At 29.1% G+C, this 20,219-nt stretch overlaps 1 protein-coding gene across 2 annotated transcripts in view; it reads left to right on the forward strand.

Annotated features, from left to right (window-relative positions):
- LOC107457068 (MOB kinase activator-like 2) overlaps nt 1-20,219 on the forward strand; it is a 227,045-nt gene that overhangs the window by 134,300 nt on the left and 72,526 nt on the right. The window contains exon 1 of one of the 2 annotated variants that reach the window (XM_016075116.4): nt 18,976-19,240. The exons of the other annotated variant lie outside the window; for it this stretch is intronic. Within the exon in view, the coding sequence (XP_015930602.1) occupies nt 19,167-19,240 (74 nt within the window). The 5' untranslated portion in view covers nt 18,976-19,166. Of the gene's footprint in view, nt 1-18,975; nt 19,241-20,219 lie in introns of those variants that run through there. 2 annotated transcript variants of the gene reach the window in all.

A 20,219-nucleotide genomic window follows, 5' to 3' on the forward strand; every position in this document is an offset into this window, starting at 1 on the left:
CTAAAACAAATGTTCTTGTTGTTTAATCTCTTAACTTTTTCTCACTAAGTGGATATATATATATATATAAAATCTTGGCAAGTTTTTAGTCTTAAAATCAATAGTATAAGGTAGGCAGTATTGTCTGCCTACTATCTTTATGAGAATTGAAAAAAATATGATTCTCACCAAAATATTTTCTTCTTTTGCTTGCGTTGCGTTATTATTGTGGTTAAAAATTATCAAATGAATTTTTAATCTGATTATTTGTTTCTTGTTTTATTTTCAATTTGCTCTTTTAATTTCCGGTAATTGAAACTTTAAAAATATATTTTTTTGTCACTTCTACTGTATCAAGTCATGTAACTTTGTTGGTAGGTATATTTTTAGTTTCGCATTATGAAGTTGGTTGAAACTTTCACTATTGTCTTTATACATGTACAGTGCACCGAAAGTAAATAAATAAACTACTTTGGACTACTTACGGATAATTACTACGGACTACTTACGGATAACTACTACGGACTACTTTGAATAATGTTTGATCTAATGATCGGATCTTCACGTACTAGGACTCTTTTTAAATGGTTTAAAGCAGTGTTTCCCGAAGTGTGGTACGCGTACCGCCAGGGGTACGGGAGCAGTTTTTCGGGGGTACTGTTCTTAAGCGAAGTATCTTGCAATAAACGAAAATTTCAAAACATTTTATTAAAAAACAAAGCTAGCCATGAAAATTAACGATTGCGCATTTTTCTATTGACTACTTTGTGGAGAGTTAACAATTAAAAATTAGTGGTGTCAACAGCCAGTTGTGATTTTTAACTTTTGTGCATTTTTTTACAGTAAAAAATCCATCCATTTTTTTATTAGTGGTACACAGAGTTATGAAAAATTTAAAAAGGATCACAAAAGTCATAAGTTTAGGAAACACTGGTTTAAAGAGTTGACCTCAAATATGCCAATTAATTAGTACAGACGAAATGAGTAAAAATGTCTTTTTTTTTAAAAAAAAAAGTGTACGGATTTTTGCCTCCCAAAATAAAGGGTGTAGCCGCTATCTTGGAAATCTGATCCCTATAGTTTTGGTCAGGGAAACGATCGAAAATTTGGTCAGGGAAACTGGACAATTATGAAACTGCTCATTATTTTTATAGAAGTTATGTTGAAAATTCATTACTATCAATTGTATGAGAAGTATTTTAATATAAAAACATTTTTATCTAAAACTAACTAAAGATTGCTTAATTTGTATTATGTTTCACTTCTCATTTATTTTAATATTTTTTATGAAAACCTTATGCCTTATTATCTCATGACCACTTCAAGAATGCTGATACAACAGTACATTGTTACTTTACCTAATGATATAATTTAATTTTATATGATCTAATAAAACTTTCTAAAAGAAAACTGAATTGAATTGGATCTGTCGATTGGATTGGATCTGTTGCCAGTAAAATAGAACAAACTCTGTTGCCCCTTATAGTTTGTATAAATCTAAATAAAGCTATTTTGTCTTCTTTCAATATTTATTAAGAATATACAAGATTATGGAGAGTTTTGTAACATTAGGATCCGATCAAATCTGAGCTATTTTAATAATATATTACCTAATGAAGATTTCAAAGAACTGTATTCGATGAAGTTTGGCAGCATCGAACAAACTCTGTTGCCCATTATGGTATGCGTCAGTCTTAATAAAGATGTTCTGTCACTTTTTAATATTTTTAGGAGCATAAGAGTAGTGTAGCATAATGGTCCCATCAAATCTGCAGAATAATAAATGTTTGCGTTCTTCATCGAACCATTACGCAGTAAATTAAAGTCAGTTTGACTTTTCTAAATATAAGACAAAAAAAACGTTCGTTTTTTACCGTTTTTTCTTCTTCTTTTTTTAAAGTTTCATGCTTGTCAATTTTCTCGTTTTGGATGACTTGGGCAAATACTATGAAAATCTAAATGTAAACGTAACGGATGAAAAAGTGAATTGATGTCGTGAAGTTGAGGGAAACAGAAGCCAAGGCCTCAGTTGCCGAAGTGCATCTCCGTCAACTGAGTCACGGATTTTGTTGACGTTTTCCTACACTCGTAAAGAACGTAGATTTTTTTTTGTCTTATGAAGGTCAATTTAGACTTTATTTTTCATTATTTCCCACAAAAGTTCTTTATCATTACCTTATCTCTTTCTCTACATTTTATGTTCCAACTAAATGAGCCAGAAACTTTAGTACCATCTGCTAACAAGGACAGTAATATAACCTGGATTACCAATTTCAGGGAAACACCCTTGTCGCATTAGCGTGATTTCAACTTTGTAAAGGTAATGGGGATCATTTTATTATGTTGAGCTCGCTAACTAAAGCCCATTTGAAAGTTAGATTACTAATTAGGTTATTGTCCTGTCCTTTTCCGTGAACTAAGAAAATACTTAATCTAATGATATTTACAAAATTATTTTATATGTAGCTTTATAGTTTGTATAATGATCTGTAATTGTTTTTCTCCCGTCAATGTTAGTCAGTTAATTAGGAGAGCGATACGTTTATCTTTTTCTCTCTTTCCTTACTTGAAAATTGCAATAAAGTTTTGTTATTATGATTATTATAGTATCTTCATTATGAATGATTTTGAAAAAGTCTCTTGTAATTGTATCTAAAATTTAACTTATGTTTCAAAGTTTGAATAAAAATACTCTAAGTTATTGAAACTTTTTTTTAAATTTCGTCAAAATAAGATTACTTATGCTTATGGGCACTGATGTTATATACATCTGGAACTGAAGATTATTTTTTAAGTGATAAAAATTAAGTATCGATTGCATTAAAGTTAAAATTTAACCCGTTGAATATAAGGCTGAAAAGAGCACGCAGTGCTTTCTCTATTCTAAATAAATTTTGGGATGCAGGACTATATCAAATAAAACAAAAATAAGAATATTCAACTCAAATGTTAAATCAGTACTTTTATGCGGATCAAAAACCTGGTACAACTTGAAAACAAATACAAATAGGTTACAAGCTTTTATCAACAAATGTATCAGAAGAATTCTTTAATATAAAATGGTTTCACAAAATATCTAACAATGAATTACTCAAAATCTGTTCGCAAAAATCAATAGAATTAGAAATCAGTGAACGCAAACATTTTCCGACATATTATCTGAAAACCAGAAAAATTCAAAGTAAAATAGGCGCTAGACTGGTTACTCCAAGGTAAACGAAAGAGAGATAGACTTAAATTGACATGGCTCAGAACAATTTTGATGGTTTTAAAGACAATAAATAAAACATGGCGAGAAATAAAGTGCTTGGCTACCAACAGAGTGAGATGGAGAGTCACGACAAAGGACCTATGTTCCCTACGGAGTGAAGAGATATAAGAAGAAAGTTAACACTTTATCATTAAGTTACCGTTCTAAATGCTTGTTACTATTTTATGACTATATATAAGAAAGTAAATTTTATAATATTTAGAATATATATATATATATATATATATATATATATATATATATATATATATATATATATATATATATATATATATATATATATATATATATATATATATATATATATCGCATACCCTCGCTTACTGAAAATATTGTACATTATTTTTTATTTCTTGGATTTAACTTTTTAGCATGCCTGCTATTTCCCTCGCATTGTGTTTATTTTGGTAGGTGATAGCTTAACCCATTTTTTTTTGTTTTGTTTATGCTATAAATTTTAATGATAGTTTATTTTCCTTGGTCAATAGTCTTTAAGATTTATTTAAAATTGAGTGCTATTACTTAAAATTTACAGAAGTAGTATAAAAGTTATTCTCGTTTGTCTTTCTTTTGTAGTTATAATTCATTTAAATATATTCAGGTTAATGTGTGTAGCAGTTAAAATGTTTTTATGGCATTTTCGGATTACGGACTAATACTAATTGCCTTTTCGGTAAATGAAATTTCAAAAGTATATTTTTTTCTCAATAGCAATATTTTTTTCTTTTGCGCAATATTTTTTATAAATTGCAATATTTTTTTCTTTTAAGCAATATTTTTTATAAATTGCAATATTTTTTTTCTTTTGAGCAATATTTTTTATAAATTGCAATATTTTTTCTTTTAAGCAATATTTTTTCTAAATTGCATTATTTTTTTCTAAAGAAGGTTGAAATCTTACGTTAGTTGCTCATATATGAGGGCTCAGTTATAAACCCTTTATTAAAGAAACCTCGTATTTGTTACTAAGATGCATACGTATGTGTTAAGAATGTTTCCGATGAAATAAAATATCTTTTATTTGATCAAAACTTATTATAATGTCAAACTGTTAAATTTGCAAAACTACTCACGCTTGTATGTATTGCTGCAGAAAAACTTTCTTTGATAATATTTCATTCTAAAGAAAGGCACAGAGGTATACCGTTTTATTAGAAAGTGTAAGTGATCTTTTTACTTCTCTTTGGCTGTCATAAAGTGACTGATAGTTCACGTATAAACAGAAATATAGAAGGTAGAAGATCACGCAGTAACGAAACTTTTAACAAAAGTGGATTTAAGTCCAGATGATATTCTCGTGCAAATGGGGACAATCTCCCCTCCTCTTCCTTACCTTGGCGATCCACATCATCAATAACTTCTGCCAAACTTGGGTTAAAATAATTTTGAGGTTACCTTTGATGCTACCGTAAGATGATATCCATTTACTGAACATTTTAATTTTAACAATGCCTGTACTTGCAATGGACTCACTTAAAAGCAAGAAAGATAAGACGAAATGTGACTTCTTTGTGAACATAGTATCTGTTATTGAATGATGATGGTTAGTGAAAGATTTTTTCAGCTAGAGATATATATACCCCGTAACAGAAAGCCATCCAGCGCGACTGCACACGCCATTTTCAGATTATTTTCCACTTCAATATGGGGAAAAAAATTACAAACGCAAAGAACAGAACTAGTGAAAATTAAAGACCAAGCGGAAAGAAATATGAAAGAAATATCAAGCGAAATTTCATGAAATGAAAAATAAGGAATAGTTTTAATTTTTTTTGAAAATTTGGTACCTAAAAAAGACATTTAATGTTCATTTTTCTGGTTATTGTTTTATTTGTCTGCAAGTTATCTGTAATGGTATGATAATGAATTTAATTTGAAGAAACTTAAAATTAAAATACTATAAATTGTAATTATGTTAATTTCTTCTTTAAAAAATGAAAAGAATTTATTTTGATATCATTATCTGCAAGTTTGACCTTTCTTCCTGTTTTCTTTATTGGGCTGAAATCTAAGAATATATTTTTTCTCCTTTTAGGTAAAAAGCTACAGTATGGTTATATGAATTTCAAATTAAATTTAAGCATAACGAAAATTTTTTTATGCATTTTATTGTATTTAATTTTTGCAAATTGTGCTAAATATATGCTGGAGTAAGCTTAATTTTTACTATAATAATCTTTGCTTGACTGCTTTGAAGTTGCAGAAAACTTTCATTTCTTGAAGTTAGTGCTGGTATTCGAATCTGTAAATTCTGCTACCAGGGATACGTACATATTTAAAATATGGATTATCTGTTAATAGGCCCTCACATTTTCGTGTTTGATTTGTATAAACAGGGTTTGCATTTTTACAAGTTTCTATGGCAAGAGAATGCGTGCCTAGGATTCCTACTAAATGTTAACTATACATTTAGAAAACTCAACTAACCTGATTCCATAAGTCCACAAATTCCAGAAAGCATATATACATAAAAATAAATACTCATCTAGCTTAATAGTCCTTAAAATATGTTCGCTCAATGCATGAGCAGTCCTGCACTTAGTACAAATACTAAACGTCTTCTGTCCCTGTATGTATATGAGAGTCACCTCAAGACTTTAAGAGAGTTTAGTCAATTATATAAAATATTGTTTATTTAATTAAATAGTCGGTTTTATTGATTCTGTGGCAAATTGGAACATAGCTATGACTATGTTTACTATGCGAAATGCAAATTTAGTTGAGTTTTCATAAAAAGTTAAATTCCTTAGTATATTTCTTTTTACTCTTTAGAAGTTGTCTTTTCTTTGCAGCTGATAGAGTGCTGTATTGAGTTGTCAGAAACTGAAACGACAATATTAACTCGTTTTGTTTGTGAACGGTAATTGAACTGCATTCACGAGATATTTTGAGGCTCACTTTTTTGAGATTGTGATCGTTGTTAGTTCAGTTTTGTAATTCTAATTAAAAAGAAGGGAAAACAGTGGTCAGGAATCGTGGTTCCGAACGAGCAGACTTGCGAGCATTCACATACTCTTCTTCCTTATCGTGGACAAAAGGGAGGCTGCGCTCTGATACACTCAAATAGAACAGGAAGTCAGTCCCAAACAATGACCTAAACTACAGAGAATAGTAATTTCCCGAAAAAAAAAATTGCTGGCAAACGGAATGACTGAAAACCAACTGGACACGAGACCTTAGGAATATCCCTTTTTTACTTCTTAATCCGATTTTTCATATTTTCTGGTTCCGATGTTGTCATTTATCTTCGTCAACTATTATCTAAAAAGGCTTTCTGATAATCATCCTTGGATGAAGTTCGTTACCTCCCAACTACTACTTTGATTTCAGACTTGAGTTGGTTTTTGCAAATCTTTGTATAAAACGAAAGAATGAAATGAGATTTTCTTTGCTTTTTAGGATGAAAGGTGGTCGAAAATACATATTTTATATATATTTGCTCTTATTTCAAATTTAATACTCTTGCTTTTCTTTATTTTATGCACATCTTTACAACTAGAAAAAAAATTCACTTTTAAGCTTTTAACAATAACACTGATATGCTGGTATATCGTATTTTTCTATGTTCGTATTACCTAGTAATTTAACCTGTAGTTCAAATGTTTCTTGGTCGGCAGAATAAAAATAATCCAATCTATTTTTTTAAAATTTTTTATTTTATTATCCTCTAAATTATTTTAATAATTGTAATTTTAAAAACCCCCCATCTCGAATCAATAAGATGGATAATGTAAAGACTAAAATCATTATGACTGTGATTGAATTATCATCCAATGATCTCTGTTTGAAGGGCTAATTTTGCCCTTGATTTGGTAGGGAAGCGTTAATTAACCATTACTAAGTAAATAACCATTGAAAAATTCAATTTAAAATTTATTATTTTTTAACGCCTGATCAATATCGTTTAACAGTTGAACGTTAACACTAATTATCAGTTCGACTGATAAATATCATTTATCAGGTGAACTGTTAAATTAGAGGCCTTTGAATTTCCTGACCATATATTTGCTATGAAAATCCGAATTTTTATTTATTATTATTTTTGATCTTTTAAGTTTATTAATTAGGGATGTTTGTACCTGTTATAAAAATACATAAAATATTGTGAATATTTTTATACATTTAAAATTACTTTATAATTACGAAATAAATTATTAAGAATATTAAAATTTGTTTATGAACGATTTATGCAAGTTTCGGGCTTAGTATTGTGCTATAGGAAAATCGATATTAAAAAAGCGTTCCTAGGTCTACTACTACGACAAAATTAAAAATTATATTTTCTAAATTGTTCGGTTTTATTTTTAAATATCTTTGTTGCTAATATTTGTGCTATTTTATTAGTTTATATAATGTTGACCCTTTGAAGACATAAACTGCGAATAATTTCGGGAATTCTGTAGATATTTTTTTCTTATTTCGCATGAACATTTTGACGCAGAATTTTTATTAAAAATATTTTTCATACAATTTTTACTATTCTGTAATAATTTATATTATCATTATAATAATTGATTTATCATTTTAATAATTTATATTATTATTATAATAATTGATTTATCATTTTAATAATTTATATTATCAAATACAGCATGAAACACTCGTGTCTTTTTCTGTATTATAGGTAAAATCTTCCAAACAGGGCTCATTTTCAAACAATACTTTTTCAAATTTGCACTTATTTGTAGTTACTTAGATCTTAGAGAAACAATTTTTCATCAGTGAAATTTCTTTAATTTACAAAATCAATTATTTATAATTTTTTTAATATTAATGAAAAAAAATTTCAAGCTATTTTTTTGGATTTTATATTTTAGTTCAAATATCATTCCGATAATCTAAAATTTTTTTTTTTTACTAAGCATTAGACTTTTTTATAATAAAAAAATACAAAAATATATTTTTGCTTCTAATTAAAGCTTTGCAACAAAACAAATAAAAGGGACACCAGTGGCCCATCTTTGTCAAAAGCTTAATTAGTGCTCATTAATTAATATTTATTTTTATTTGATAATTCGTCTTAAAACTTTAATTTTGAAAGCATTTTAATGATTACTCTAACTCGAAAATAAGTCAGGTTACATAACGGAAACGACCTTTTAAACCGTTAAAAACATTTCAACTTCTCAAATATCGAAAACTGATTAATTCAGATTTTGTTCGAAATGTTGAACCTCTCATTATTTTGAGAAAATGATACGCTTGCGGGGTATTTTTTGATCGCAAAATGATTATGTATTCTGAAATGACTGAGTTTACATCACCGTTTGTGAATATTAAAGATTGTTTAATGTCCCGCTGGTCATTCTAACGTCTCAATTATGTTAGCCCAATTAAACAAGCATCGATTTCCTTTCTAATGAGAGAGTTGGGAATAAACTGCAAGTTACTGGAAGTTGGTGGCTGTTTTCGTTAGAATTCATTTTAATTTGAATTTGGTCGGTGTATTGCAAAACGCTGGGGAGCCAATTTAGGATTATCACGGAAGTGGAAGACTTAAGTTAACCTTCTTCATTTCCTTTCCCTCAAGAAGTTGAGAATAGATAAAACGCACTTCTCTGAAAATCTACAAACAAATTAAAGAATTTTAGTTTGTTTGATATCGCTGTTGTGGTATTATAATTTGGAATGATATATGGAAATATTGTATACCTTCTATTTCTAATTGTAAATATGAGTTAGTAAGGTATATTTCACTGATCGATTCATTTATTTTGGTTGCTAATATAAATACATAGGCTTAGTGCTACGTACTGTGTTCTGCGAAAATCGAATATTTATGAGCCCGTATATGATATTAATTATGTTACGTTTGTTTGTCCGGATAATTTTTGAACATCTGCTGCTTTTTAAGATAATCTACCTCGAAGAAGTCCTCTCAAAATGAATGTAGTCTTTTTCTTTCTTTCTTTTTTTTTGTCTTGTTTTGAAGGAGAATAATTAATTTGCCTGGAACAAATTTAAGAGCTCTAAAGTTATTGGGAGTATTTATATTAAAGAATAAAGAATGTTCCCAAAATTTCAATTAGTGTTTACTCTTAATTATGCTTTAATAGAAAATTGTAATTATAAAATTTTTTTAACCCGAATAATAGCTTTAAGAAGACTTGAAAAATGCATTGTAACGATTCTGGAAGAAGTAAAATATTTGTTCGTCCAACTACCACTGTTTTCCAGGTATACAAATAAGCCTCTTTATGTAAATACTATTTCCCGCAGTAGACCAATCGTTACGACATAGTTCCCAGTAGACTTCTGAAGTCAAGCATCTCTGGCAGCAGTCAATGAGCGAGTGGGTGACCACTCTGATTCAGTCCGTGAAGGGACCGAGGGTATGCAGTACCGGTCTCCGTTAAATTGTTTTACCGTTAAGTACTCGACTTCTTAACACAGATCGTTAGGCTACCAAAGTGGGGAAGCCATCTCTTCTGCAGAAGAACAAAATTGTGATGGCATGCCATTGGAAGCCTCAGAGATGTTTTTCAAACAATCGTCAATAGCTCGATGAGAAACCCTAGTGCGACTTAAATAACGTACAAGTTCTGATTCATAAATACTAGAAGTTTCTGAAACAGTAGTAAGGTTTTATTCATTCTGTTGATCTTCATCAGAACGGTTGGTGGTTTGGAACAACTTGAATTTTATTTTACCGATTTTAATCTAACAAATGGCGAATTATGATTTGTATTCTGATAAATGCCCTTAGAAAAATTACCCTATAAACAAAGGCATCAACGGCCATAACATCAGATGTTTTGTGTAGATATCTAGAAACTTTAGTCACAAGTTTTTTTTTTTGAAAATCCCATTTTCACTGGTCAAATCCAAGTATTTTGCGAATTGTGTGTTCTACAGAACCTTCTTTATATCGAGTTAATTTTGTATTTAAAGCTAGAGAGTCATGAAAAAGGTCTCATCTAAAAAGATATATATATTTTTTTGACTAATTTATTTTCTGAGTAAGTACTCCTTCATAGTTTTTATTTCTTTTCGAGATAAAAAAAAAAAAAAAATCGAGACATGATTTGTTTTCGAGTTGCACCAAATTTCAAAGCTTTATGTAATTTTCAATCGCAATTTTTATTTACCTGACTTGAAATTTCCGTTTTATATTTTTATTTAGGTTTTGTAGGGTTCGTTTAAAACAAAGTAGACATATATACCTGGAACATAAATTGAATTCGTATAGTGTCATCTGCCAAAATTTTAGACAGTCTAGACAATTAATTAACATTAAGCATTTTTGTCTGCCGAAAACCGTTATTTTCTGACTCTATTGTAATTTTAATTTGCAATTTTTTCTTTCAATAGGTTAAAACTCGCTAATATTCGGTTTTTGTTTGCATCATTACCCTAACGACCTTATGACAATGCGTTTAGAGTTCAGTTTCAAAGCTGGATTTATCTTTTATTTATTTATTCATTTTTTATTTTTTATTATAGATATTTGGAAAGAGATGGGAAAACTTTTATCTTCTTTTTTAATTCTATTTTTTTAACAGATAGACGTAAGTGATTTTAATGGAAACACTAAATTCAAAATTTTAAATTTATACATAATTTGGCAATATGTGCATTTGAAAATTTTGTCTTAACAGTTCAAGCTGAAACTCTCAAGAAACGATACACCGCGTTACCCGATTAAAAACTTCATTCGCTTCAAAAATATAGTAATAGAAAATAACAGTCGGCGTGTTTCAAGCACTCAAAAGCAAGCACCCATTTTCAGAATTTGCCAGACGCGAATGAGGAGAAACAAAAGTGATTTGGAATATAAAAGGAAAATTTGCCAACGGAAAATGGAAAGAAGAAAACCTGCGTTATTATCAGAACTCTTGGATGATGCTAATAAAAATGGTACACCACGTGAACCTGAAACAAGTGTATAATTTTTTTTTCCCTGCCTTCAAAAAGTTTTCATTTTTAGAAGAAATTAGAAAATATTCTTAACACTAGGGCACTGATGCATTTTGATTCATTAATTCTCTACCATAGACCTACTTTTAAATATCTTATCTATTCTGAGGATACAGAGCACTTAAGATTTCGCTTGCTATAAAGGTGAAATTGCTTCACACATTCTGTTGCACCTCTACCAAAACAAATATGAAATTTGAAAAATCGATTTACGCCTTTGAGAAAGAAACGAACAATGGAAGTTGTGTATACACAGAGTTCTTTATTGTGTTTTCCTTGATAATGATAAAATCTTACTATTATTTTTTATTTATTTATTTCTTTTTTTACGTTCGTGAAAATTATTTGTTTATCGTTGATTGAGTTAAAGTTTTTATGCTAAGTTTCATAGCTTTCATTTTGAATTTCTATAGCAGAATGAATAACGCTGCTTTTTTCATTTCCAGTTATGGGTTTTCTTTTAGGAAAATTAAACAACTTCTATGATAAAGAGTATATATATATATATTCGAATTAAATATTGTATCAATTTAGGTGGTTATTCAATAATTATTTCAGGTGAAAAAAGCCCGGGTTCGTGTAACGGCTCTGGTTTTCTTTACTTGGTTATTAAGTATCATAAAACAACAACATATCCTAACATATGCCTCAGAAACTTGGACAACAACACAGAAAGATGAGAATTCCTTGGGAATCTTCGAACGTCGGATCCTAAGATCCATTTTTGGGGGCAAACAAGTTGATGGTACTTGGTACAGACGTTCAAACTCAGAACTCTATCGGGCCCTTAGAGAGCCTGATGTTGTCAAGTATGTAAAAATCCAAAGAATTAAATGGGCTGGTCACATCATTCGAATGAACAGAGAGCGTTCGACAAACATAATCTTTTCGGCTCAGCCCATCGGATCAAGGCCCAGAGGTCGACCAAAGCTGAGATGGGCCGACTGCGTGGAACGAGACTTTTCAGTCTTAAAAGTCTCAAACTGGAAGACAACTGCCAGGCAGAGGCAGGCCTGGAGGAAGTTGATTGAGAAGGCCAGGGCCCACCCGGGGCTGTCGTGCCATTGTGGAAGGAAGGAAAACAACAACAATCTAACTTGTCTGATTGTATAATATTATACAATCATAGTCTCTAATCCTGGTCAAGAGCTGAAATTTAAACATCGATACTGAAGAGTAAAATGTAAGAATTGTGTGTTGTAATGTGATTTTATACTGATAAAAATTTAATTTCTTAAAAAGAAAATTATAATCAGAAATTTGCAAAAAATTGTTGCAATATGTAGCTTATGGTGCAAAAATGCATTATATAAAAAAATTTCAATTTTAAATTTGTTGTTGCTTACGTTTTCATATACCAAGTCACTAACTCATGTCAAGGAGAAAAAAAGATACTCAGTATAATAACTTTCAACGAAATAGTGAAACTGAAATAAAATAGAATTATTCATTTATCCAAAAAGATTTTAATTAACATAACATTTTCATGGTATTACTTTGCAAATGACTTAAGTTTACATACAATTGATTCACTTTTTAGTAACGTCATCAATTATTAATTTAATATTCCTAATAAAATTTCAGCATTGTGAGATTCATAACTTTTACAGTATCTTCTTAGAAGAAACACTCCTCTCCAATTTCATTTTCCTTTTCCGCTTATTACCTATTTTGCGTCCATAATGCTTAAAAATGAAACAAAACAGATCTCATATCGCTTGTTCTATTTGTAGAATTGGCAATGCACTTGAAAAACTGTTGTTGTTAATATGGTCATTTAGGATTTGAGATCTTTTCCATAATAGCTGATCTATTTAGAAACGCATTTTTGCGTAAGGTCCTCTTTAAAAGAGTTTTTGATTGTCGCCACTGTCCTTTTCCGCCCTCATAACAAAAAGTCTTTATGCCTTGTCCCGACCCTTAACCAAATATTAAGTGCCTTTGCTTGCGTCATGCATTCATTGCCCTTTCTTTCATACCGGATCTATTGCATTACTTTGAGGACGTAGTAATTCGATTTAGTGATAAAGACTTGGAGATTTCTTTTCTTTTTTTATCCCTATTTTCGTAGTGGGCTTGAAATAGTTGGAGACGTCTGGACGCTTCAATCTCTATGGAATTTCCCGTTATGATGTTTTTCTATCTAAAGCCACATTTAAATATATATTTATATAAGCCCTTTAATATGCAAGCGTTTTATCATCAGCGAGTATATCATTTTTAGTTCAGTTTGCGATTAGCGTTCCCTCAAATTTGGTTTCGGGCCGCTTGGGTAATGGATAGTTGCGCGCCAGGTTTTTGTGGTCTTGCAAAAATAAGTCCGTCATTTTCATTAAAAAAATTAATTTAATAAAATATATTTGAAAAAAAAAAAAAAAACTGGAATTCGTTCTCAGTGTATAATTTAAAATGCCTCACTTAAATCATGATTGGATATTTATAAATTTGGTTCGGTATTTTCTTTTCGTTTTTTTTTAACACGTTGAACGCCACGCTAATTTTACATGGCTTGCCCATCTGGCCAAGGTAAATAACTACAAACTAAACTTGGAAATATTAGACGGATTTTGCTATTTTTTTTAGATGGTTTATCATTACATGTCTGACAAAAGTGGTGAATTATATAAGCCTACGAATTGTTTAAAAATAGTGGTGGATAAAAATCTACTAAATTGAATTTATTAAACCAAGAATCACAATAATTAAGTAAATTTTGAATAAATTTTCTGCAACTCCATAAAAGAGTGTAAATTTTATAGTTCTATATCATGTTATACGCTGTCAGCCAGCTGTTTTTCCCGGCCTATGTGAATGGTCAGTGTCAGCAAGCGGTGGCAGACGCAGTCTAAATGTAATTTCAGTCTCAGCCACCGGTGGTTGACGCGGACTAAATGTAATTTCAGTGTCAGCCACCGGTGGTTGACGCGGCCTAAATGGAAAGTCCAGTGTCAGCCACCGATGGCTTACGCGGCGCTCAACGTGTTAAAATAATCAATAAAATTGAGATAATTATAACAAATTCAGAGTTTTGCGAACCGATATTTAGGTTTTCAAAACAAGTTAGATCCGATAAAGAAGTAACCGACACTTTCGGTTTAATTAAATATGTTAAACTATCGAAATGAATTTTATGTAATAAGTAATTTATTACTCGTAAATTTATTTATTGGTTTCTTCAAATTTGATTGTAGAAAATTTAATTCTTTCAATCTCAACAATGGCCATCATTTTATACTCATTAGAATACATTTGAAAATGTAGTATATTCTAATCATTAATTTTTTAAGTAACAGAATAGTTTATTTTGCCCGGACTTCGAAAGTTTGTGGCGTAGACGCGAAAATTAGAGGGAATATAGGTATTCGAAAGGTGCATAATATTTTAACAAGGTTAAAACGTGTGCACATTTAGTTTGTTATTCATAAAATGTGTTTGTTTTAAATTGTGGTAATAAAATAGTTTTTTTCTCCCTTTTTTCAATAACGATCGAGAGCTTTTAATTCTTTTTAAAAAGTGTTTTAAAAAAAAATGAAAATTCTCGATGTAAATATACTACGTGTGATTTCATAAAAATAAAATACTTGACATTTGATTTGTTTTTACTTGCATATTTTGGCTTGATTTTGTTTTCAACTTAAGTTTACACTAAGTTTAGTTTGAAATTAGTCTTAAAACCGATGTTACTTAATTCCAGTAAAAAATACAACGAATTCCATCATTTATAGATGAGAAAAAAGTTCAATTCTCTGCTGTGTATTTAAATAATCGATGGAAAAATACAAATAACCATAAAAAATACGTATGGATTTTTCATTTATGGTGAGATGTAGGCTCTAAAGTGAGTTTCCTGTTTCAACTTAGAGGTTATTTCTAAGAAATAATTAAAATAATTATAGTGTAAGAACTTCTAGTATATTTTTGTCGTTAAATGAATAAATTGTTTTTGCGTTTTCGTATTTTACCTTATGAAATAACACCTTTTGTTCTCACTCTTATTTCGTTTTATTTCTTCAGCTATTCGACGTTAATATTTACAATTACCATTTATATATATATTTAAAAATAAATAAACAAAACCCCAATTTTAAAATAATTTTTTGTAAACAGAAACTTTTTCTAGAAAATAAAACTTTCAAAAGTTTCTGATGCTTCTCAGCTGTTAAATCTTCCTCTTAGTTTTCATTCATGAAACATTTATTCACTCTAGGATTCTTAATCGTCGTACAAAATATCCCTTATTTAGCTCATTTAAAGTTTGTTTTCTTTAGTTCCTGAAGAATATCTTAGATCAAAATGCTACTTGAAATACAGTTGTCCTCAGAAATTTTCAATCGAGATATATTTAACGTAATTCTTTTAGATTAAGTTGTTTAGATCTTTTATCGTTTCTTAGTGTTATAAAAAACTATAAAAAGTAATTTTTTTCCTTTTACTTAAACAAATCAGTTCTTATTGCTTCGAGTTGCTGAGCTCATTATTAAAAAATAAATTTTTCGTGTTAATAAATATAAAGTTGTATTGTTCGGTAAAACTGCTTTTTTTTCCATATATATAACCTTTATTTCGAATATTAAGTTTAGGTTCCTCTTTGGACTGAAAAGGAATTCTTTTCCTTTGTTAACCTATTATATAAACGCTATTTCCTTATTTATGTAAATACTAACATTCTGAAATAATATTTTTTGTTTCATTTAATTTTTTAATGGTGTTCTATTGAACCTAGTTACTAAATTTTAAGGCTGCAAGTATTTTAAAATCCCTTGAACTAAATTGATCTGTTTGTTTTCAAACAAATCTAAACACTTCTTATTAAATAATTTTTAGTTAGTTATGTATATTGCGGAAGTGTTACTGTTACGATTTATCCTTAATTACTTCGTTTTTGTTATGATTCTGCGGTTGAGTAATAAAAATTCGACCTTTAGACAGAAAATGTTATAGAAATACTTACAACTTTAAAAAATAATGTAACTGTTTTGAAAAAAACACGTTTCAATGTATAAAATTATTTTAAAAAAACATTTCAAAATGTTAAATAGTTTCATTTTAAATAATTTAATTGAGTTCATGTAATTCTGTGTAGGTTAGCATGGAGTAAGAAGGAATAGAATACTTTTTTGACTGAAGGACCGGGCCCTTGAACAAAATCGATCTGTTTGTTTTAAAACAAATATTAACACTTCTAGTTAAATTATTTTTAATAATGTATGTTACGGAGGAGCCAACTGTTACGATTTGTCCTTAATTATTACGATTTTTTTGTCAAGATTTCAGTTTTACGGTTGAGTAATGAAAATTCGACCTTTAAAAAACTTATAAAAAATACTAAGGAAATGTAAAATAATAAATAAAATAAGTAAAAGTACTTACAAATTTAAAAAAAACATTTCCCTGTCTTGAAAAAACACATTTCAATGTATAAAATGATACAAAAAACATAAAAAATATTAAATAGTTTAATCATGAAGGAAACTGACTTCATTGGATGTTAACATGGAGTAAGTAAAATTCTCTTTCGCACCGGACCTTAAAACAAAATCGCTGTTCAAGCAAATATTAACACTTCTAGTTAAATATTTTTAATTATGTATATCACATAGGTGCCCACTGTTAATATTAATCCGTAATTATTACGATTTTTTTAAAATTTAATAGTTTATTCATGCATAATTTTGTTAATTTTAGGCATGTACCTAAATAGAATTGGTTGTAAATAGAATTGCTTCCGATTACTGATAACTAGTTTTGGAAGTTGGAAACTGATATCTTTGTAAATAAAAACTAACTAGTTTTTGAAGTTGGAAACTGATATCTTTGTAAATAAAAACTAATGTTACCCATTATTGCTTCATTATTCTAAGTAATTTGCCGAACTAAAACAAAAATAACAGTTTCTTCTTTAGGTGAGCACACAAATGACCGTCTACCTTTTTAAACGCACTGTTGTGTCACCGATGCGTGCAGTGATTCAGGACGTTTAAAAATCTGTACTTGCTTTCTCGTCTGTGACGTCTTTTATGGGTTTTTAAGGTTTATTCCTGGAAGAAAAAAAATCCCGCTACAGCAACCGTAGCATTCTATTATTGGAATGGCTTTGTGTTGGAATGGTCATTTCGCGTTGATTCACTGATTTCTTTTGTTTCGTTTATCTAAATGAGTGTTTTGTAATTAATCTTTTTCCTCATTTGTGAAATCTTTTTTGACAGAAGTATGATAAAGTGATATTAGTATTTAACATTTAAACGTATATTTATGATGTGCCCTATTTTAATTTAAATTGTCCTGACTGCAGTTTTACATTGTTTGATTTGCTTTTAGTTAGTAGTTTTTATTATTACGTAAGATCCGTAACATACAGGAAACCGGGGCAAATGTGCCAAGTTTTTGATATGTAATTTTTGATGACCTGCTCGATAAAATTATCTTGTTTATGGTAACTTATTTCTAGTTAATCATGTAACTTGCTTATTCTCAAATTAATATGTCCTAGAACCTAATATGTTCCTGATCTAATGCGTAATACATTAGAACAGGAATCTTATGTATTACGCATTATACTATCATGCTCTAATACTTAATTCAAGAAAAATCGTTTTTATATATTTTTCAATTTTTATTTTATATCATATTTTATATTCACTTTTATTTTAATGAAGGAAAAAAATGATAATTATTCTTATTAATATTTTAATTCTTCTTATTATTAATTATTTGTTTAAAATATTTATTTATATTCGAAACTACATTAGCTGAAGACACAAGACGCATTTGAAAAGTAATCTTTAGTTTCATTTGCTTATCACATAAAAATTGAATTTATTTAATTATTTGCTGAAAATTTTTTGTAAAATTAAATATATATTCTTTTGAAGACTAAGCAAACTGTCTCTTTATCTTTTTTTTCCGGTGCGATACCATCTTCAACTTAACAGATCACACAACACACCCTCTCTTTTTCTTTTTCCTCCCTTTTAACGGTTGCAAAATTCAGTTGAATATTGTTTTCTTTATTTATTTATTATTTTTGTCTCTTTAGCTATTTTAGAAGATAGCACTTCAAATTCTTATCATCACGCAGTAAGCAATGTTTTCCTAAATTCATGTTTCAAAATTAAAATTAGTATAAACTTTTTGCCCTTGATAATTAAACTCAGATCAGTCTTTCTTAATAACTAATTATTTGACTCAAAAATTGCAAATTTAAAAAAATGCTTTGTTTTATATTTTCTTTATTTATGTCAAAGCTATGACTTATGTTTTTATTAAAATATTGATAATTGATGAAATATAACATTGATGTTAAGGTAACATTTCGAATTCCCTTAACTGGATTAAGTCGGTGATGTATTAAACGAATGGTAAGTTATTAGGGTCTTCGAAACTTTGCTTTTTATTATATAATTATCAATTTGAACATATCTGATGATTAAGAAATATTTATTAAATTCTTTATATTTTTCACTGTGCCATAAGGTAGGTTTCTATAAATGTTTATTAGTGACTTAGTATAAATCCTATGTATAAATAAATAGGAAACTTCTGTAATTTTTTCTTGACGTAAAAACATTTCTCAGATTAGAATAAATATTTTCATTTAGATTCCAGAGCCATCTTACCTTTAGAATATTTCTGTGATTTTAACTTTCTCACTAATAAAATCCACTCTCTCTCATCCAAGTCAAAGGTCATAGGCTCAAAATTGGATCGTAAACGAAACTTTTCTAAGTCCCCGTTGCTTGGGAATAATCCACCTGGTTGATAAGATAAAGATAGTCGATTAATATTCCCCAAAGAACCATTCTATATCTTCTCTGCGTAAATAAGTAAGTCGAAGATAGCTAAGAGAGCCTAGGCTTTTAGAGCCACTTATACCTACAAAATAAACAGCTCTATGCCGCGATAAAAACTTGTGCCGTCACACTTTTGGTAATAGGCTCGGTGCCGTACCTTTGCCGAAGCTTTTGATGGTTATTTCGTGAATTGATCTCTTCAACTTCCAATGTGCATGGATCGGTTTTTGGTTTTGTGGTTAAAGTGTACGTCCTATTCCAATGGATTTAAACAAAGCTTCTGGTTCGTACTTTCTCCCATTTTAATGTCTTTACTACAAAGAATTGAATTTCTACAGGCATGCTTGTAAAAAGTAGAATTTTAGATCAGCATCCTGCTATCTTTTATTTATTGGAATTGTAATCAGGAAAAGTTCATTCGCGTCGCCCTATACGAAATAGTTAACGATTATATTCGGCTATATATTTTGATGGAGATAAGATCTTTTGAGTTTTTGTTGACAAATACATTAGGTTAGTGAATATAGCGTACCTCCGTAATTCACTACTGGTTTTAAAGGGAACTTTTAAAATTACACAACCCTTAATCAACAGCATGGATTTGTTTAAAGCACTTTAAAATTTTACAAAAAATTATACAGATTAAAATTTGAATTATTAAGTTAAAAATATATTTAAATTTTTCTTAAAAGCTTGTTTGTTTAAAATACATGTTCAGTTTCTTTCTTTTCTTTCTTTTTTTTTTTAAATGAACACGTTATTAATTTTTGGGTTTTACAATTTATTCATTTGAATAAGATGTAACTATGCAATTAATGTGTTTTGGTTTAATAGAATTTGGATTTGACCATCCGAATCAAATTATGCGTATTTGTCGGTAGCTTCAGCGTATTACACTTCATTTAGAGAAAATATGAAGATAATGATGTGTATAAAAACCACCTATTTTTGTGAATAATTAATATAAATCTTATTTAACTCTTAGAAATTTTTTTTCCTCATATATTTAATATATTTTTTTTTTTATCAAGTATTGCTTTAAAGAGAATGAGTAGGTTTTACTCTCCTAAATAAGTTATAATTTTGCTTTTTTATTTCCCTAGACTTTTGTTTCTTATCTGCCTCATGGGGTAGTAATAAAGATTATATCTTGACCTTTTGAAAATTTTTTTAAAATTTGAATACAGTGAAATCAATAATAGCTTTAGATTGAGTTTAGTATAATGACAATAAACGTTGAAGTAAGTTTTTTTTTTTTTTTT

This window comes from Parasteatoda tepidariorum, chromosome 11 (genome assembly GCF_982258835.1).
Source record: "Parasteatoda tepidariorum strain Cologne lab strain chromosome 11, Ptep-v5.0, whole genome shotgun sequence".
Classification (NCBI taxonomy): Eukaryota; Metazoa; Arthropoda; class Arachnida; order Araneae; family Theridiidae; genus Parasteatoda; species Parasteatoda tepidariorum.